This window comes from Cygnus olor, chromosome 10 (assembly GCF_009769625.2).
Source record: "Cygnus olor isolate bCygOlo1 chromosome 10, bCygOlo1.pri.v2, whole genome shotgun sequence".
NCBI classification, from domain to species: domain Eukaryota; kingdom Metazoa; phylum Chordata; class Aves; order Anseriformes; family Anatidae; genus Cygnus; species Cygnus olor.
In genome coordinates, this window is record NC_049178.1 from 21,939,772 (window position 1) to 21,953,510 (window position 13,739).

The 13,739-nt window shown below is 49.4% G+C and overlaps 2 protein-coding genes across 3 annotated transcripts; both read left to right on the forward strand.

Annotated features, from left to right (window-relative positions):
• The first annotated feature begins 3,196 nt into the window (after window positions 1–3,196).
• THUMPD3 (THUMP domain containing 3) lies at window positions 3,197–8,927 on the forward strand. Its single transcript, XM_040568322.1, has 9 exons — window positions 3,197–3,436; window positions 3,640–3,717; window positions 4,197–4,721; window positions 5,828–5,958; window positions 6,371–6,440; window positions 6,820–6,935; window positions 7,115–7,225; window positions 7,474–7,597; window positions 7,875–8,927. Exons 1-9 carry the CDS (start codon window positions 3,248–3,250, stop codon window positions 8,004–8,006), a joined length of 1,476 nt encoding a protein of 491 aa, XP_040424256.1. The 5' UTR covers window positions 3,197–3,247; the 3' UTR covers window positions 8,007–8,927.
• Window positions 8,928–9,741: 814 nt separating this feature from the next.
• Window positions 9,742–13,493, forward strand: VHL (von Hippel-Lindau tumor suppressor). Of its 2 annotated transcripts, none has more exons than XM_040568327.1 (3): window positions 9,742–9,983; window positions 10,124–10,234; window positions 13,229–13,493. In XM_040568327.1, the coding sequence occupies exons 1-3, from the start codon at window positions 9,758–9,760 to the stop codon at window positions 13,387–13,389; spliced, it is 498 nt and encodes a 165-aa protein (XP_040424261.1). In that variant the 5' UTR covers window positions 9,742–9,757; the 3' UTR covers window positions 13,390–13,493. The 2 variants fall into 2 exon arrangements, with proteins under 2 accessions (XP_040424261.1, XP_040424260.1); XM_040568326.1 differs by lacking the exon at window positions 13,229–13,493 and adding an exon at window positions 10,645–12,255 and having other exon boundaries at window positions 9,743–9,983.
• The last annotated feature ends 246 nt before the right edge of the window (window positions 13,494–13,739 follow it).

Sequence of the window (13,739 nt, forward strand, 5' to 3'; positions counted from 1 at the left end):
TAATCCTGCTTTGTACTTCAGCTGGAGATTGCCAACGTTACACAAGCAACTAAATGTAATGCCTTTCCCTCCCGCCGACTAAGAACACGGCTGACGAACATGTCCACAGCCCTGCCTCCCAGGCCGCCGCTCCACCAGGCCAGGGAGGACGGCCGGGGGTCCCGGCACGCCGCGTGCCCGCTGCGCCTGCCGCACTGCCCGGCACCTGTGCCCGGGCTCCAGCAGCAGCAGGCTGGCGCGGCGGTGTCAGGCTGCTCGGAGGGCTCAGGCCCTGCCAGCCCCGCAGCCCTGGCACCAGGAGCTGCTCCGCTGGCAGACACAGGGCCCTTGTGGTGGCTCACAGCCCCGGCTAGCGCAGCCTCCTCCGTCCAACATTTTGCTAATATTTGACTCGCTACAGTGCATCTTGTCACGACACAGTGCCTCCTACGCACACTGTCCTGGAGCCAACGGAGCACTCATTCGCTTGATTTTTACTTCTGAAAATGAAAACTGTTCACCAAAGCACTCCAGGGACTGTTTGAAAAAACTCTCATGCAAAATAGGGGCGTGGGGGTATAAAAACAGCCAGAAAGCAGCAGTGGAACTGCTGACAGAGGGAAGCAGTCGGCTGAGTTGTTTAAGGTTCTTTGGTTTTACATTTGTTCGCTTGTTTCACGATCTACAGTCAAACAAGATTTTTGAAAGCTTCGACATTTTTTAAGGGTTTGTCCCCCTAGTTGCCTTACTAATGTATGAACTGAAGGAACCCATTCAGTTGTCTAACAGGTCACCTTCAAAAAAAGAAAAAACAAACCCAAAGAATTAGAAACCCAGAATTTTCTCATGTGGAAATCTAATAATAAAAAAGAAATCCCCAATACATCATATGCAGATCTAAACCATGCTTTATTAAAAAAGATTTTCAAATTACGCTTAAGTGACTCTTCCAAAGCCACACAGCAAGTCAGTGACAAACTAATCACACGGCTGCTGTGCAGCCACATGCTTATCTTTCCTTCATCGGGAACACAAATCAGGCCCTCTTTTAGGATAAAGGGAAAAGTCTACCTGCTATCTTATCAAGAAGATATCCAAAATGATTGTCCCTTAGTGGAAGCTGTTATTTTTTACAGGGATGGGACCCCTGATGTTCTAGTTGGTGAGTTCTTTCAGGAGAGCATATCAAAGCATTTTTCAAACTAAACGCTTAAGCCTCCTTAAAGTAAGGCAGGTATTTCAATTTTTACCTTTACAGGCTTAAGTAGAAGAAAAAAATAGTAAATAATTTGTCCAGCGTTCCAGTGAATCAGTGGCAGAAATGGAAATGGAATTAATGCCTTCTGTCTCCCTGTCCTCTCATTTCAGCAGTGCCCACATGCACTGCACGCGCTTGCAGCGGAGGCAGGTGGACACCTGGATAACAAACTGCAAGCAATGTTTTCTATGATTAGCCCTCCCTTGCAACACTGAAAACGTCTCTGTCCTGCAGGGCATGTCGGCCTATTCGTCAGCCACCCAGCTCTTGGGAATGTACCGGCTGATTTCAGGGGAGCCCACCCAAACGGAGCCTATTCTGAGGTACATGACAACGTAAAATCCAGATTATTCTTTTTGTTAGTGTTCATCCTGTAGTCTCACTTAGAGGATAATTTACTGGTTTCAGTAAGTTTAGTTTATTGCAAATATTATTCGGTTACGTGCTAATATTATGAACTACACACAACTTACTTCAGGCTATTAGGACCCTTTCTTCAGTTGGGTGATTACTACGTCCATCATTCTGCCAATTAACCCTGAAGAGCAAGAGTGAAGAAAAACACCGTAGCATCTCAGATACAGCCTGCTACTTGAAGCGTGCGCAGGTCCGACTCACCCGGCATAGAAAATCTTCCAGACAAATGGAGGGTAATGTTCTTCTTCAGGTACGTACCAAATCAGCCATGAAATCAATGCTGCCAGCTCATCAGGAACAGCTACTGCCTGTAAGCGAGTCTAATAAATCTACCCAGTGGGTACCTTCTTACTTTAACCAAAGATTTCTTCCTGTCCTGGGAGCCAGTTTGACTCCTTGGCTCAGGGAAAGGGTCTTCATAGCGCACAGGAAAATACAGTTCTGGTTTTGTCTTGAAGACAGTTTGTTATTTTTTCTCTCCTACCAAAACATAGGTCCAATGCTGTCTATATGGAAAAGATACATTCACTGCCTGGGTAACTGAGGATATGCATGATACAATTAGTCTGACCACATACACTGACTCCCGCGGAACAGCATACCAGGAGTTCCTTTTTCCACCTACATTTGCAACACGGCATCCCAGCTTAAACATTTCTGCGATGCCAACTACCAGGATGTCTACGGTCTGTTTCTACTGGGTAAAACTCACCGATTTCAGACAGAAAGGGAGAAAAATGACAGGATACAGGGGTGAAAAACAGATCTCTTATCTCACAGCCACTCAAAAAGGCTTTGAAACATACAGGAGCTTTCTACAGCCAAGGGCTGACCGGAGTGAGAGCTGAAGTACTTCGGCGCCCTGAAAGCCCTTCAGAGTCGTGCCCGCACCGGTCCTCTCCCGTCCCAGCGAGTGCTGAGCGGAGGCCGTCCCCACGGCGCCTTCCCACCGAAAGCAACTGCAGCGTCCTCGCGGGCGTTCAGCCAACGCGGCAGCGCCGGCGGCAGCCCAGCGCGCCCACGCACCGACACAGGGACACGCGGGGACACCCGCACTCCCCAGCCCCCGCCGCTCCGGTCGCACGGGACGGCCGCGCCGCGCGGGGCGCCCCTCGGTTCAAGGCTTATCGCGAGCGGCAGCGCGGGTGCGCGCAGGGCGCCGGCCGGGCCGCCTTCCCACGGAGGGCGCGCCCGGGCCCCCGTGCAACGCCGCTCCCCGCGCCGCCGGCCCCCCCGCGCCACGCGGCGCTGCCCCGAGCGGCTCCGTCCGTGCCACGCGCGGGCTGACGGCCCCGCTGACGCAGACGGGCGGCCGCGGCCCCGCGGGGACGGGCGTCTCCCCGCAGGGCGCTGAAAGCGGCGCGCGGCGGCCTCGGCGCGGGAGCGCGGCGGCCTCGGGGGGCGGCGCCCCGCGAGGGCTCGGGGGCGGGGCTCGGGGGCGGGGCCTCGGGGGAGGGGAGCCCCGCCCCTCCCGCCCCTCCCGCCCCTCCCCGCCGCCCAGCAGGGGGCGCTGCCGCCTCGGCCGCGGCCCGGAAGCGGAAGCGGAAGCGGAAGCGGGGCGGCCCCGCGGGGCAGCGCGTGCCGGCGGCGGGCATGGCGGAGGCGGGCCCCGCCGGGGAGAGCCCGGCCGAGGAGGCCCCGGCCGTCATCGGCGCCACCGTGCCCACCGGGTTCGAGGCGACGGCGGCGGCGGAGGTGCAGGAGAAGCTGGGCTCCGCCTCGCGGGTCAGCAAGGACCGCGGCAAGATCTACTTCGCCGTGCCGGCCCGCTGCCTGCCGCAGGTGCGTGCAGGCGCCGGGTGCCCCGCGAGGCGGCGGGGCCGAGGTCCTGGCAGGCGGTCGGTGCCCGCGGCTCCCTTCCGCGCGCCCGGCCACCTCGCGTCAGCGAGCGGGGCACCTGGCGGGGGGGGCTCTGGGCACCACGGGGAGCCGCGCGTGGGCAGCGGGGCGCCGTAACGCCCCGCCCGGCCTCTCCTTCCTTCCAGGTCCATCGCCTGAGATCGGTGGATAACTTATTCGTCGTGGTTCAGGAGTTCAAAGACTATCGCTTCAAGGAAAGCAAGGTGAGGTACTCGCTGTCCTCAGGCACTCACGGGTTTCGCAGTGGTAACGCGGTTCGTCGAGCTTCCCAGAGGTTAGTACTTTAGGAACAAGGGGTTTCTCCTTGTTGGCTGTAACGGCAAAGCACAGGCGTCTCACCTGGCGGAACTTCTTCAGGTCGTGTGCCGCATGGGGAACACCTGGGAAGAGAGCAGATGCAGCGTTCTAGGTCGTACCTAGACAGAGGATGATAAAGGATCACCTGGATTTCTTGATTTAGTGTTAACTGCGTATTGACAGGATAGGTGATGAAATGCTGTGGGTCCTTTGACTTAAAATACAACTTAGTTCAGCTGTGGCAAAAACAGCACAAAAAGCTGCGAGCTTTGCTGAAACACGCAACAGGTTACGTGTTTAAGAGACTAATTCAAGTGAGTTAGAAAAAGGATGTTTTTTAAGGGAGGGAATGTCTTTGAGGTACAACGTCTTTTGTCTTTTAAAGGAAGATGCTCTAAAGGATCTGGAAGATTTGGTTAAGAAACTGCCTTGGACTGCTCCTTTGAAAGTTTGGGAGCTGAACAACAGCTTAAAAAAGAAAAAGACAAAACGCAAAAAACACAATCAGCAGAGTTCTGCGAGCAAAGAAAAGTTGAATGAGGATGGAGAAGAGGAAAGAACAGATCAAAAAGATGCTAGTGAGCAGGAGGACTGTGCCCAAGCCGCAGAACCGGCTAGCGGCCGGGGGACAGAGGAGACGGAAGAGACGGGAGCGGAATCACGAAACGGGGGCGATGACACCGAACAGTCAGAGGCTAAAGACGAACTGCACGGCGGTTCTGGGGGTGAGACCAAGGCTGGCGATGGCAAGAAAGGCGAAGGAGACGCGAAGGTGTTGAAGTTCCGCGTTACCTGCAATAGAGCAGGAGACAAGCACAGTTTTACATCGAACGAGGCTGCCAGAGACTTCGGCGGAGCTGTGCAAGAGCACTTCCAGTGGAAAGCTGACATGACCAACTTTGATGTAGAGGTATTGTCCGGTGCCTTGGAAATAGCTACACTTCTATTTAAAGATTCCTTCGTAATTCTCATTCGTAGAGAGGTCCAAAATAACATTCAAAAGATGATGGTGGAACTAAAAGCTGGTAGTGCTGAGAACATGGCCTCCTCAGAAGCGTGACTTTCACTGACACGCTGTGTACGTCCTCACAGCCCACCGCTTGCTGCTGCTTTGGTTATCCCTAGCAATAATCTCTTTTGTGTCCCCATGTGGACACCCCTCCTCTTAGCTTCCCCTTTGCTCTGCAAACGCTTTAGACTCATCCTCAAGTTAACTGATGAACATCGCTAAACCCAAAGCGGGTGAGTTGGTGTTCAAATGCTTTCTCCTCTCCCTCATCTACACCAAAAGCTCTAACACTGAATTTTGCCTCCTCCTACAGAGTTAGCGCCCGTTCATGTTAAGTGCGGTGTAGGTGGCGTTCTGCTTTGCTTTCACCTGCATAAAATGTTTGCTTAATCCACGGTTCTATATCAGTGTGAGCTAACAGAAGATAACTCCATCTAGAAGCTGTAGTTTTAGGGTTGAAGGGGACAAGGGTTAGGGTAGTTGTCCAGTGTTTCTTTCCTTTTGTAGGGAAAGCAGAGATTTGGAAAGGAGGTCCAGCAGGTGTAGTCCACCAGTGTTCTGAGAGGCTGAAGAAGTAAAAGTCTGTAGTGCAAGTCTTCCTAAGGGCTGGCCCCCTTTCCTGTAATAAAGTTTTCACCTTCCAAATCCATATGGTAGAGGTGACCAGAAGTGTGATTATTTTTTTTATTGCTGCCTTCCAAATGCAGCACTGTGACTTGCAGGACTTACCTTACTTGACCCCCATACTTATAAAACAATTTTTTTTAAACATCAACATGAGGTTTACAGTGCTTTTTGAAGTCTTGCGTGAATGAGGAAAGCTACGCTGTCCTCAGTGGTGTGCTTTGTCCTCATTACAAATAGTGCGTTGTTTTTCTTTCGAGAACGCTCTTATGTGTGTATTTCCCCGTTTTGTATGAATCATGGGTGCCACTTTAAACCTTCACCAGGTGTGCTACGGGAAACTTCTGTTACTCCTGACATTTAGTTCAAGTTTTTTTCTTTAGGTTCTCCTGAATATTCACAATAATGAAGTAGTTGTGGGCATTGCATTAACTGAAGAGAGTCTTCACAGAAGAAATATTACACATTTTGGACCCACAACTCTTCGTTCAACTCTCGCTTATGGCATGCTTAGGTCAGTGTAATTACATAGTCTTACATTAGTCTCGGTTAATTAAGTCATTCTGTATCAGAAATTAGATACCTTATTCCTCCACACTGGTTCCTCAAATGTAATTTCTGTTAATTCTTATTTAAAAATAAATTTTAAAAAAGTCCAGAAACATTGGTTGTTTTTCAGCTTAGAAAAGTAAATGTTTGCTGTGATCCATTAGCCAGTTCTAGTAAATACTGATCACAACACTCTTAAAAGTATTTCACTGTATTGGCGCATATAAAATGCTAATTATCAAATGGAAATAATAATCAGAAGTTGTTTTGTTAGAAGGGCAGAACTGGAGTGATTATAAGAGTTTAGGTTTCCTTCAGTCCAAAAAAATCATGTTTTTAAGACTTTTCTCAAAGTACCTTTTTTTTCTGCTCTTCAGACTCTGTGATCCACAGCCAACGGATATCATCGTTGATCCCATGTGCGGTACGGGTGCAATACCAATCGAGGTGATTCTTCCTTTATTTTTTAACGTAATAAAACTCGGGACAGTATCTGCAACTGAATAATCCGTGTAAGTTTTATAGGTAGTAACTGAATAGCCAACTACAAAAGCATCTCAGCAACTTTTCGGCTACAAATATGCTTTTTGTAAATGTTTTCATTTTCCTTCCCAAAGCTGTAGCAGGAGGAAACTAAATCCAAAAGTGTTTTGGGCTTTTAAGGTGCACAATACCTAGAACAAATATCTGTTACAGAATTTTAAAATCATTTACATCTTCAAATTGCTTGCTCTTATTCTGCAATATTTTATTTTTTTGCATGTATGTATTTTAAAAGCAAGCTCTGTTGATGCTAAAGTTGCTCTTTATCAATGTTTTCCTCCAGGGAGCTATGGAGTGGCCTAGTTGCTACCACATTGCTGGTGATAACAACCCACAAGCTGTAAAGAGAGCAGCAAACAACATCTGCTCTTTACTAAAGAAAAATGAAAATAAGGAGAGGTGAGAAGAGCACAAGTGATTTTCTTTTCCTGTAGCGTAGCGTTGTGTGTGAGTAAATCTATTTTGCATTGATTTTCTTGACTATATTTTCGCATTTATTCTTTAGCTAGTATTATAGACCTCGATTTACGAATATTCTCAGTAAACCATGTCTGAGATGAATGTCTTTGCACTTGCAGCAGTACCTCCGTGGGCATACCCTTGGACATCATTCAGTGGGATATTTGCAATCTCCCTTTGCGGACTGGTTCTGTGGATGTTATCGTGACAGACATGCCTTTTGGAAAGAGGTGAGGTGTCGTGGTTAAACTTGCTGTGTGTAACTGTCACACTGGCATGTGTTTGCGTGTCCAGGGTTAGGGTTCGTTCTAGTTACTTAACTGGACCTAATTAAGAAGTATTGATTTACTCTAAATTAAAAGAGCAGGTTGGAATCGATGGTAAATGTGGTCAGAAATGAACTAAGGCGTGTCTGAAAGACCAGCTGCAGCTAACGATTTTTCAACAGTCACAAGGGAGACCTTGGTCTATGTTACAGGATAGGGTCAAAGAAGAAGAACTGGGATCTCTATCCAGCCTGCCTCATGGAGATGGGCCGGATCTGCACGCCAGGGACGGGTAGAGCTGCGCTGCTTACGCAGGACAAGAAATGCTTTGCCAAGGTATGTTCTCTGTGACAAACCTTACAAGTAAATCAAACCTACTTGCACGGGATAACCTGTTGAGGAAAAAAAAATGTAAGCTTACTTCACTATGGAAGGTAATCTGGTTTTGGAGAGATAATTAGTAGCATTTCAACACAGTTTTAGACCTGAAGAATTTGACTTTGTTTTCAGATGTGATTTGGGATAATCAAAAATAATGTCTAAACCAAATTTATCCTTACTGTCATGTCTTGGAGAAACCGCCACCGTTCTCCTGTTGTTTTTTTGATTGTAGGCCTTGTCAAGAATGGGACACATCTGGCGCAAAAGTCAAACTGTGTGGGTGAATGTAGGGGGGCTTCATGCTGCAGTGTATCTTCTGAAGCGCACCTGGGAAAGAGCAGAAATAACAAGATCATTCTGGTAACCCGTGTGGAAGAAGACAGCAGACACCTGCAGAATATCTTGAAGAGCAGTTCAGTAAAGGAGACACCTGAGAGTATGGCTGTCTGTCAAATCCTAAGATGAAAACAACATACGCAGAAATTCTGTAACATGAACATCGAACCAGGGATCAACTTGAGAACTGCCAGTTGTACTATGTGTTCTGAAACCACTTTTAGATCATCTCTTTCCACCCTGCCACCCAAACTGAAATTCAGTGCAATTTCTAAGCACTATTAATTTCTAATTAAAACTAATTAATAGTGCTTTCCTTTGCCTGAGTCTTCTCTACTATGTCTGTTGTATTTTTTCAGTTAAACGTTTATTTTCTCTGCTTACAGTAGAAAATATGTTGAGGTATCCTTGGAGGTAACAGCTAATTTTTCTTCCTCAAACTGTAGAAATTATACACGTATCTTAAAATGATTAACAGCACTACTAAGCCTGTTACCTTGAAGGGTTTAGAGGTAGCATCTCTTTATTGTAGGATGTTTCCAATTCAACGTTTTTTAATTTATACCATTGCCCAAACGTAAACTAAAGTAATGTTTTTTATATTCTGGTAAGAAAATACTAATTACTAAACAGTATGCCGATGCTGCTGTTTGCGTTCATACCTGTTACTTCAACCTAGCGCTAGTTACGAGTGTCTGATTCCTATTTTAATGTACCACTGCTGTGGATGAGGGAGGTACCACACGCAGCCTTAGCAAACTGTAGTTACTATTTGAGAACAGAGATACTTTTAGGAATTTCATTAAAAAGTTCATGTTTTCAATGTCTACTGTAGACACATCGAGGTGGCAATATGTTTAAATTTATTAGATGACTTAAACTGCTGTAGATATGCCACTGTATTTACAAAAATACATCATCCGTTCAATAAATTGAAGTTGCAGATACAGTTTCTTCTCTGATTGTACTGTGATTTCTCAGTCGGCTTAACCTTTGCTCATCAGAGGCTGAAAACACGAGTTACCAGTTTGTCATTTTCTTTCAAGTGTATTCATTGCTAATGATACGTGCTTAGAGGCAGATTGGCAGTGTTGAAGTTTTAGAAGTTTGGCATAGGAAATAAGTCTGACTTGCGTTCTCTTTCTGGTCTCTGCCCTGTGAAGGATGATGCAGCCCTTTATTTACTGCACGTTTGCCTTTTTGGATGCAATACCGCCGGCAGCGTCAGTTTAATCCTTTCCGGCGCCGCACTGCCTGCAGGGCGGTGCGGAGGCAATGCGGGCCGTGCAGGCGGCTGTCGCGTGAGGCGGGGCGGCTGCGTGACGCCCGCTGCGGCAGCGAGCTGTACAGCTTAACCTGGCCGTACGGCACCCTTGAAACGCGCTAGCTCCTTGGTTGGTTGTAGTTTGATATTTCTTAAAGGAAAAAGGAGCACAGTAACCTCCTGGGATTTAACACCGTGCGTTTTGCAGCTGTTTGTTTCCTTGCCTCAGGACGGGAGCAAGGCGGGCGGAACGCCGGCCGGCCCTTCGGGCCCCGGGGAGGCAGCTCGCGTGCCGGGGTTCAAGCCGCGCTCTCTGAGTCCAGCTCGGGGGACGCGACCTCGCGGGCGGGCTCGGAGCTGCCACCGGAGCCGGGAGCCGAGGCCGCGCCCGCCCCGCCCTCGGCGCCGCCGGGCTCCCGGCGCCGCCCCGCCCGCCCCGAGCGGCGCCGCCTCAGGGCGCTGCGGGCCCGCCCCGCGCCGCGCCTGCGCCGCCCCGCCCGCTCCCGGCGCCGCGCATGCGCCTCGCGTGGCGCTGCGGCGGGGGCTCGGCGATGCCGGGGCCGGGCCCGGGGCCGGCGGCGGGGCGGCTGCGCTCCGCCAACACGCGCGAGCTGTCCGAGGTGGTCTTCAACAACCGCAGCCCCCGCTGCGTGCTGCCCGTCTGGGTGGACTTCGAGGGCCGGCCGCGCTCCTACCCCGTGCTGCGGCCGCGCACCGGGCGGGTCATGCACAGCTACCGCGGTGGGTGCGCGGGGCCGGGGCCGGGGCCGGGGCCGGGGGCTGCGGGCGGGCCGGGCCGGGCGGGGCTGGAGCTCGGTCCCGGTCGCGGAGCCGCGCCGCTCGTGACCGCGGCCCTGAGGCAGCGCCCCGCTGTCCCGCAGGACACCTGTGGCTGTTCCGGGACGCGGGGACCAACGACGGGCTCCTGGTCAACCAGCAGGAGCTGTTCGTGGCCGCGCCCGACGTCGGCAAGGCGGACATCACCCTGCCAGGTAGGGCCGCGCGGCACGGCACGGGCGGGTCCGGGGCCTGACGGCGTTGGGCTGCGGTGTAAGGGCCTAGCGAGAAGTCAGGCGCTCAGACGGCGCATAAAAGCTGCCCCCAAAAAGGAAGAGATCGCGAGGATTCCTGTGTCATGGCTCTGCTCTGAACAGAGCTGCCGACAGACCTCACGTTTTAGAGACTTCTCACCGCTTGCGACATCTTTCAGAAGACGCCTTGTGATAGCAAACGACAAGCCCTTTTCCTCTCCTGTATTTCCGAATAAAACTACCACGTTTTACTTTCTGTATTCACGCGCTTGTAAAAATAACGTCTGTCTTTAACAGACTGTTTGAGGTAGCTAATGAGAGGCCTAGTGACAGGGTTGCGTTTGTTTTTGTTCTGTCTTTTTTTACCTCAGTGTTCACCCTGAAAGAGAGATGTCTCCAGGTAGTTCGCAGTCTGGTCAAACCGGTGGACTACAGGAAACTGGACATTGTTCGGTCGTTACATGAAGATCTGGAAGATCACCCAGATATTAAGAAGGATCTTCAGCGGCTGTCTCTGGAGAGAAGCGAAACATTAAGGAATGAAATTCTAGAATAAAATGGACGTTATTCGTTCTAGACCATTTAAACAGCAAACCACTGAGTTAAAGCAGGAGTAGTCACCGTGAAACATGCCAAGAGCAAATGTCCGCATTTTAAGTTCCGAAACAAACTCAGACAAATTGTAGAAAACTTGCTATGATGGTAGGTCAGATTCAAAAGACTAAACAGGATGTAAAAGTGTGCCGGGTTCGTGAGGGTTCAGTTCTGCTCTTAGTTGAGCGTATTGCAGACCCATGACTCTAAAGGCCTTGCGTGCACGAAGCTCAGAGATGTTTACTTAGGACTATTTCAGAACATTCCATAGTGGCATAAGATCAGGCCGTCTGTTCGGAGAATACGCGTGCAGTTCGCCTTTCTCTGTATCAGAAAGGAAGTTGCATCAAGGATTAATTTAATTAGGACTCTAAAAAGCAGCAGACCAACACCAGTTTTGTTTGAACACTTGGGTTTTGGTGGAATTTCACTCTCTTGCACTTACGCTAAGTTTGCCTTTGAATCAGAAAGCGTGGGGTGTGTTTATGTGAGAGCTTCCACCATCACCTTCTGAGGGCCTCACCGAAACTTCTGTGTTGGTGGAAAGATGACGTGTAAACTCCTGGTTTTTATTCTCTGCCTCTTACCTTTGTAAAGGTTTCCGTAAAACCCTGTTGTGTCAACTGAGGCTGACAAAGTTTTACACAGGAAATGCCTTGAATGCCTTATTTGTCCTTCATTATTGAATTCTTGCCTAGTTTATCTCTCTAGGTGATCCAACCTTGGCAGCCATATAGACTGGATCTTAGTTTTGGGACCCTTTTTTCTGCTGCACCGCCATACCTGCACCCACAGCTTCCCATACGTGTATCAGGTAGCGTTCACAGAAGGTAGATGCTTTGAGCCCTGCCTTTCCGCATCGCAGGGCAGTTGTTCGTGTCACAGCGAGAGGCCTTCCTGGGGAGCACAGCCGTTCGGGTTGCTCGTGCCTCCCAAGGAACAGCTGGTAGGCTGCATCAGCTCACGCAGGCCTATTGCTAGTTCCTCTCAAACAGGTCCGTGCTTTTGTTGCAGCCTGGATAGTAGATAAAAAGTTCCTTTGCCTATATTCTGTTCCCCCGTACCTCGATTTTAATGTGCATTTGTGCAAGTATGTGCACGTAATCCAAAGCAGCATTGGTTTTAGCAGATACACAAGCTGCCCACCAAGCAGCAGATGCAGGTGCTGTTCAGTGTTCAGAGAAGCAGACTGATGAGAGATCATAGCAGGCCGTTTCCGTGGCATAAGCTTCTTTTTAGTTACATATTCTAAAAAATACAGTTGTGAAACTGACAGAGAATATCAATGTATTATGTAAGTATGAAATGTCTCCCCTTCTTGTAGACTTGTTTTTTTTTTCATGAAGTGTACGAACTGACCTTTGTTTGTCATAAAATATAAATGCACATTTATGTTTTGACTAATTCTATCAAATAATTTCACAGTGCTTGTGACTATATACTTGTGTTCCTGAAATACTCCTGAAAGTCGTTGTGGTTGATCAGTAAGAGATTTTCCTGTTGACAAACTATGAAATAGTTTTTTTTTCCAGCCTAGTCTAAAGCAGGTGCATAAATGCTATATTGAGAATTTGGGGTCATTAAAGAACTCTTATTGATAAAGTCCATTAAAAACAGCGAACATGTTATAGATAAACTGGAGAAACGCTCACTGTATGCAAGGAAGTGTTTTTCTTCTGTTTTGGAGTCCTCCTGTAGGACAGAATAAAGAAGACCAGAGAAAACCCCTGCTGGCTACAACACGTGGGCACGCGAGTGGAGCCTCCCACCAGTAACTCAGCTAGATTAGCAATGAGTGAAAGTTGCATTTACTTCTGACAACGACATGAGAAACTCGGGTGGTTTTTGTTCCGATTCATAGCATTGTTTCATTTGAGTCACCAGAGCAGCGGCAATCTGGGGGAAGCGAGGATCAGAACTGAAAGTTCCAGCTCAACACAAGTGCCAAATGCAGTGCAGTGGGAAAACGATACTGCAGGCTTCTGCAGGAAGCACGGGTCACAGGTGAACATGGAAAATGCTGGAGAAATAACAAATTAATCTGACATTAGTGTTCAAGAGTTCAGGGAGAGCACACAGCAGTGTGTTGTTTGGGCCGTTGTGACAGCCTCATTGTTTGGAAGAGAAGGCTACAAAACGGGAATATATAGGGTCACGCTTGTCTCAGTTTGAGGAGGTAATTTTCAGTTCCCTTGTGAAACATTTTGCTGCAGGTAATGATTAGAACCAAAAAGAAGCCATAAACACAGTTAAATGAGTTTTAAACAAAAGCACACAAATTTTATACCTTTTTTTTAAACCCTCATTTTCCAACGTGACAACCCAAAAGATTTCGGGTTTGTTTTCCTTTTTTCCCCTCAGTACCCAGGGAAAGAAGCACCGTTCCTGTCACTTCCTGCTTCTGCCCAGCCCTCTGCAACACGGATTTCTCCGCCTCCCGTCTCACATCTGCGCAGAGACGTTCTGCTCGGCTGGGGGAATCCAGGTGTGGGAGGGCGAGGGGCAGGCGATGGCTGAGCTAACGCATCTGACTTAGTGTTGAAATACTGTTGCCGAAACAGCTAAGTAACAAAATATTATCTTCACGTTGTGGTATTTTAAACAACAGCACACTCCGGATTTGTTTTTGTCTTTCGACATTGTGTCTACCTTCGTGTCGCATTTTCCTTGCCGCGCTGCGGGTAAGAGATTCCTAACTTGGGCGGCCCTCGGGGTGGCGATGTCCGAGGCACGGGGCGCAGCAACCCCCGGCCCCGAGGCCTGTCACCGCCCGGCCCCGGGGCGGGAGGCAGCCGCGGGCCGGGAGCCCCCGGGGGCGTGCACCGGCAAAGGGAGCCCTTGTAACCCAGCGGAAGGGTGCTGCAGCCGCTGA

What these genes read in the sequence shown, in the direction of transcription:
- THUMPD3 (XM_040568322.1), top strand. Translation starts at nt 3,248, where the DNA reads ATGGCGGAGGCGGGCCCCGCCGGGGAGAGCCCGGCCGAGGAGGCCCCG. An exon ending in CGGCCCGCTGCCTGCCGCAG is followed by an intron (nt 3,437 to 3,639) that starts GTGCGTGCAGGC and finishes CCTTCCTTCCAG; the next exon opens with GTCCATCGCCTGAGATCGGT. An exon ending in ATCGCTTCAAGGAAAGCAAG is followed by an intron (nt 3,718 to 4,196) that starts GTGAGGTACTCG and finishes TGTCTTTTAAAG; the next exon opens with GAAGATGCTCTAAAGGATCT.
- VHL (XM_040568326.1), top strand. Translation starts at nt 9,758, where the DNA reads ATGCGCCTCGCGTGGCGCTGCGGCGGGGGCTCGGCGATGCCGGGGCCG. An exon ending in GGTCATGCACAGCTACCGCG is followed by an intron (nt 9,984 to 10,123) that starts GTGGGTGCGCGG and finishes GCTGTCCCGCAG; the next exon opens with GACACCTGTGGCTGTTCCGG. An exon ending in GGCGGACATCACCCTGCCAG is followed by an intron (nt 10,235 to 10,644) that starts GTAGGGCCGCGC and finishes TTTTTACCTCAG; the next exon opens with TGTTCACCCTGAAAGAGAGA.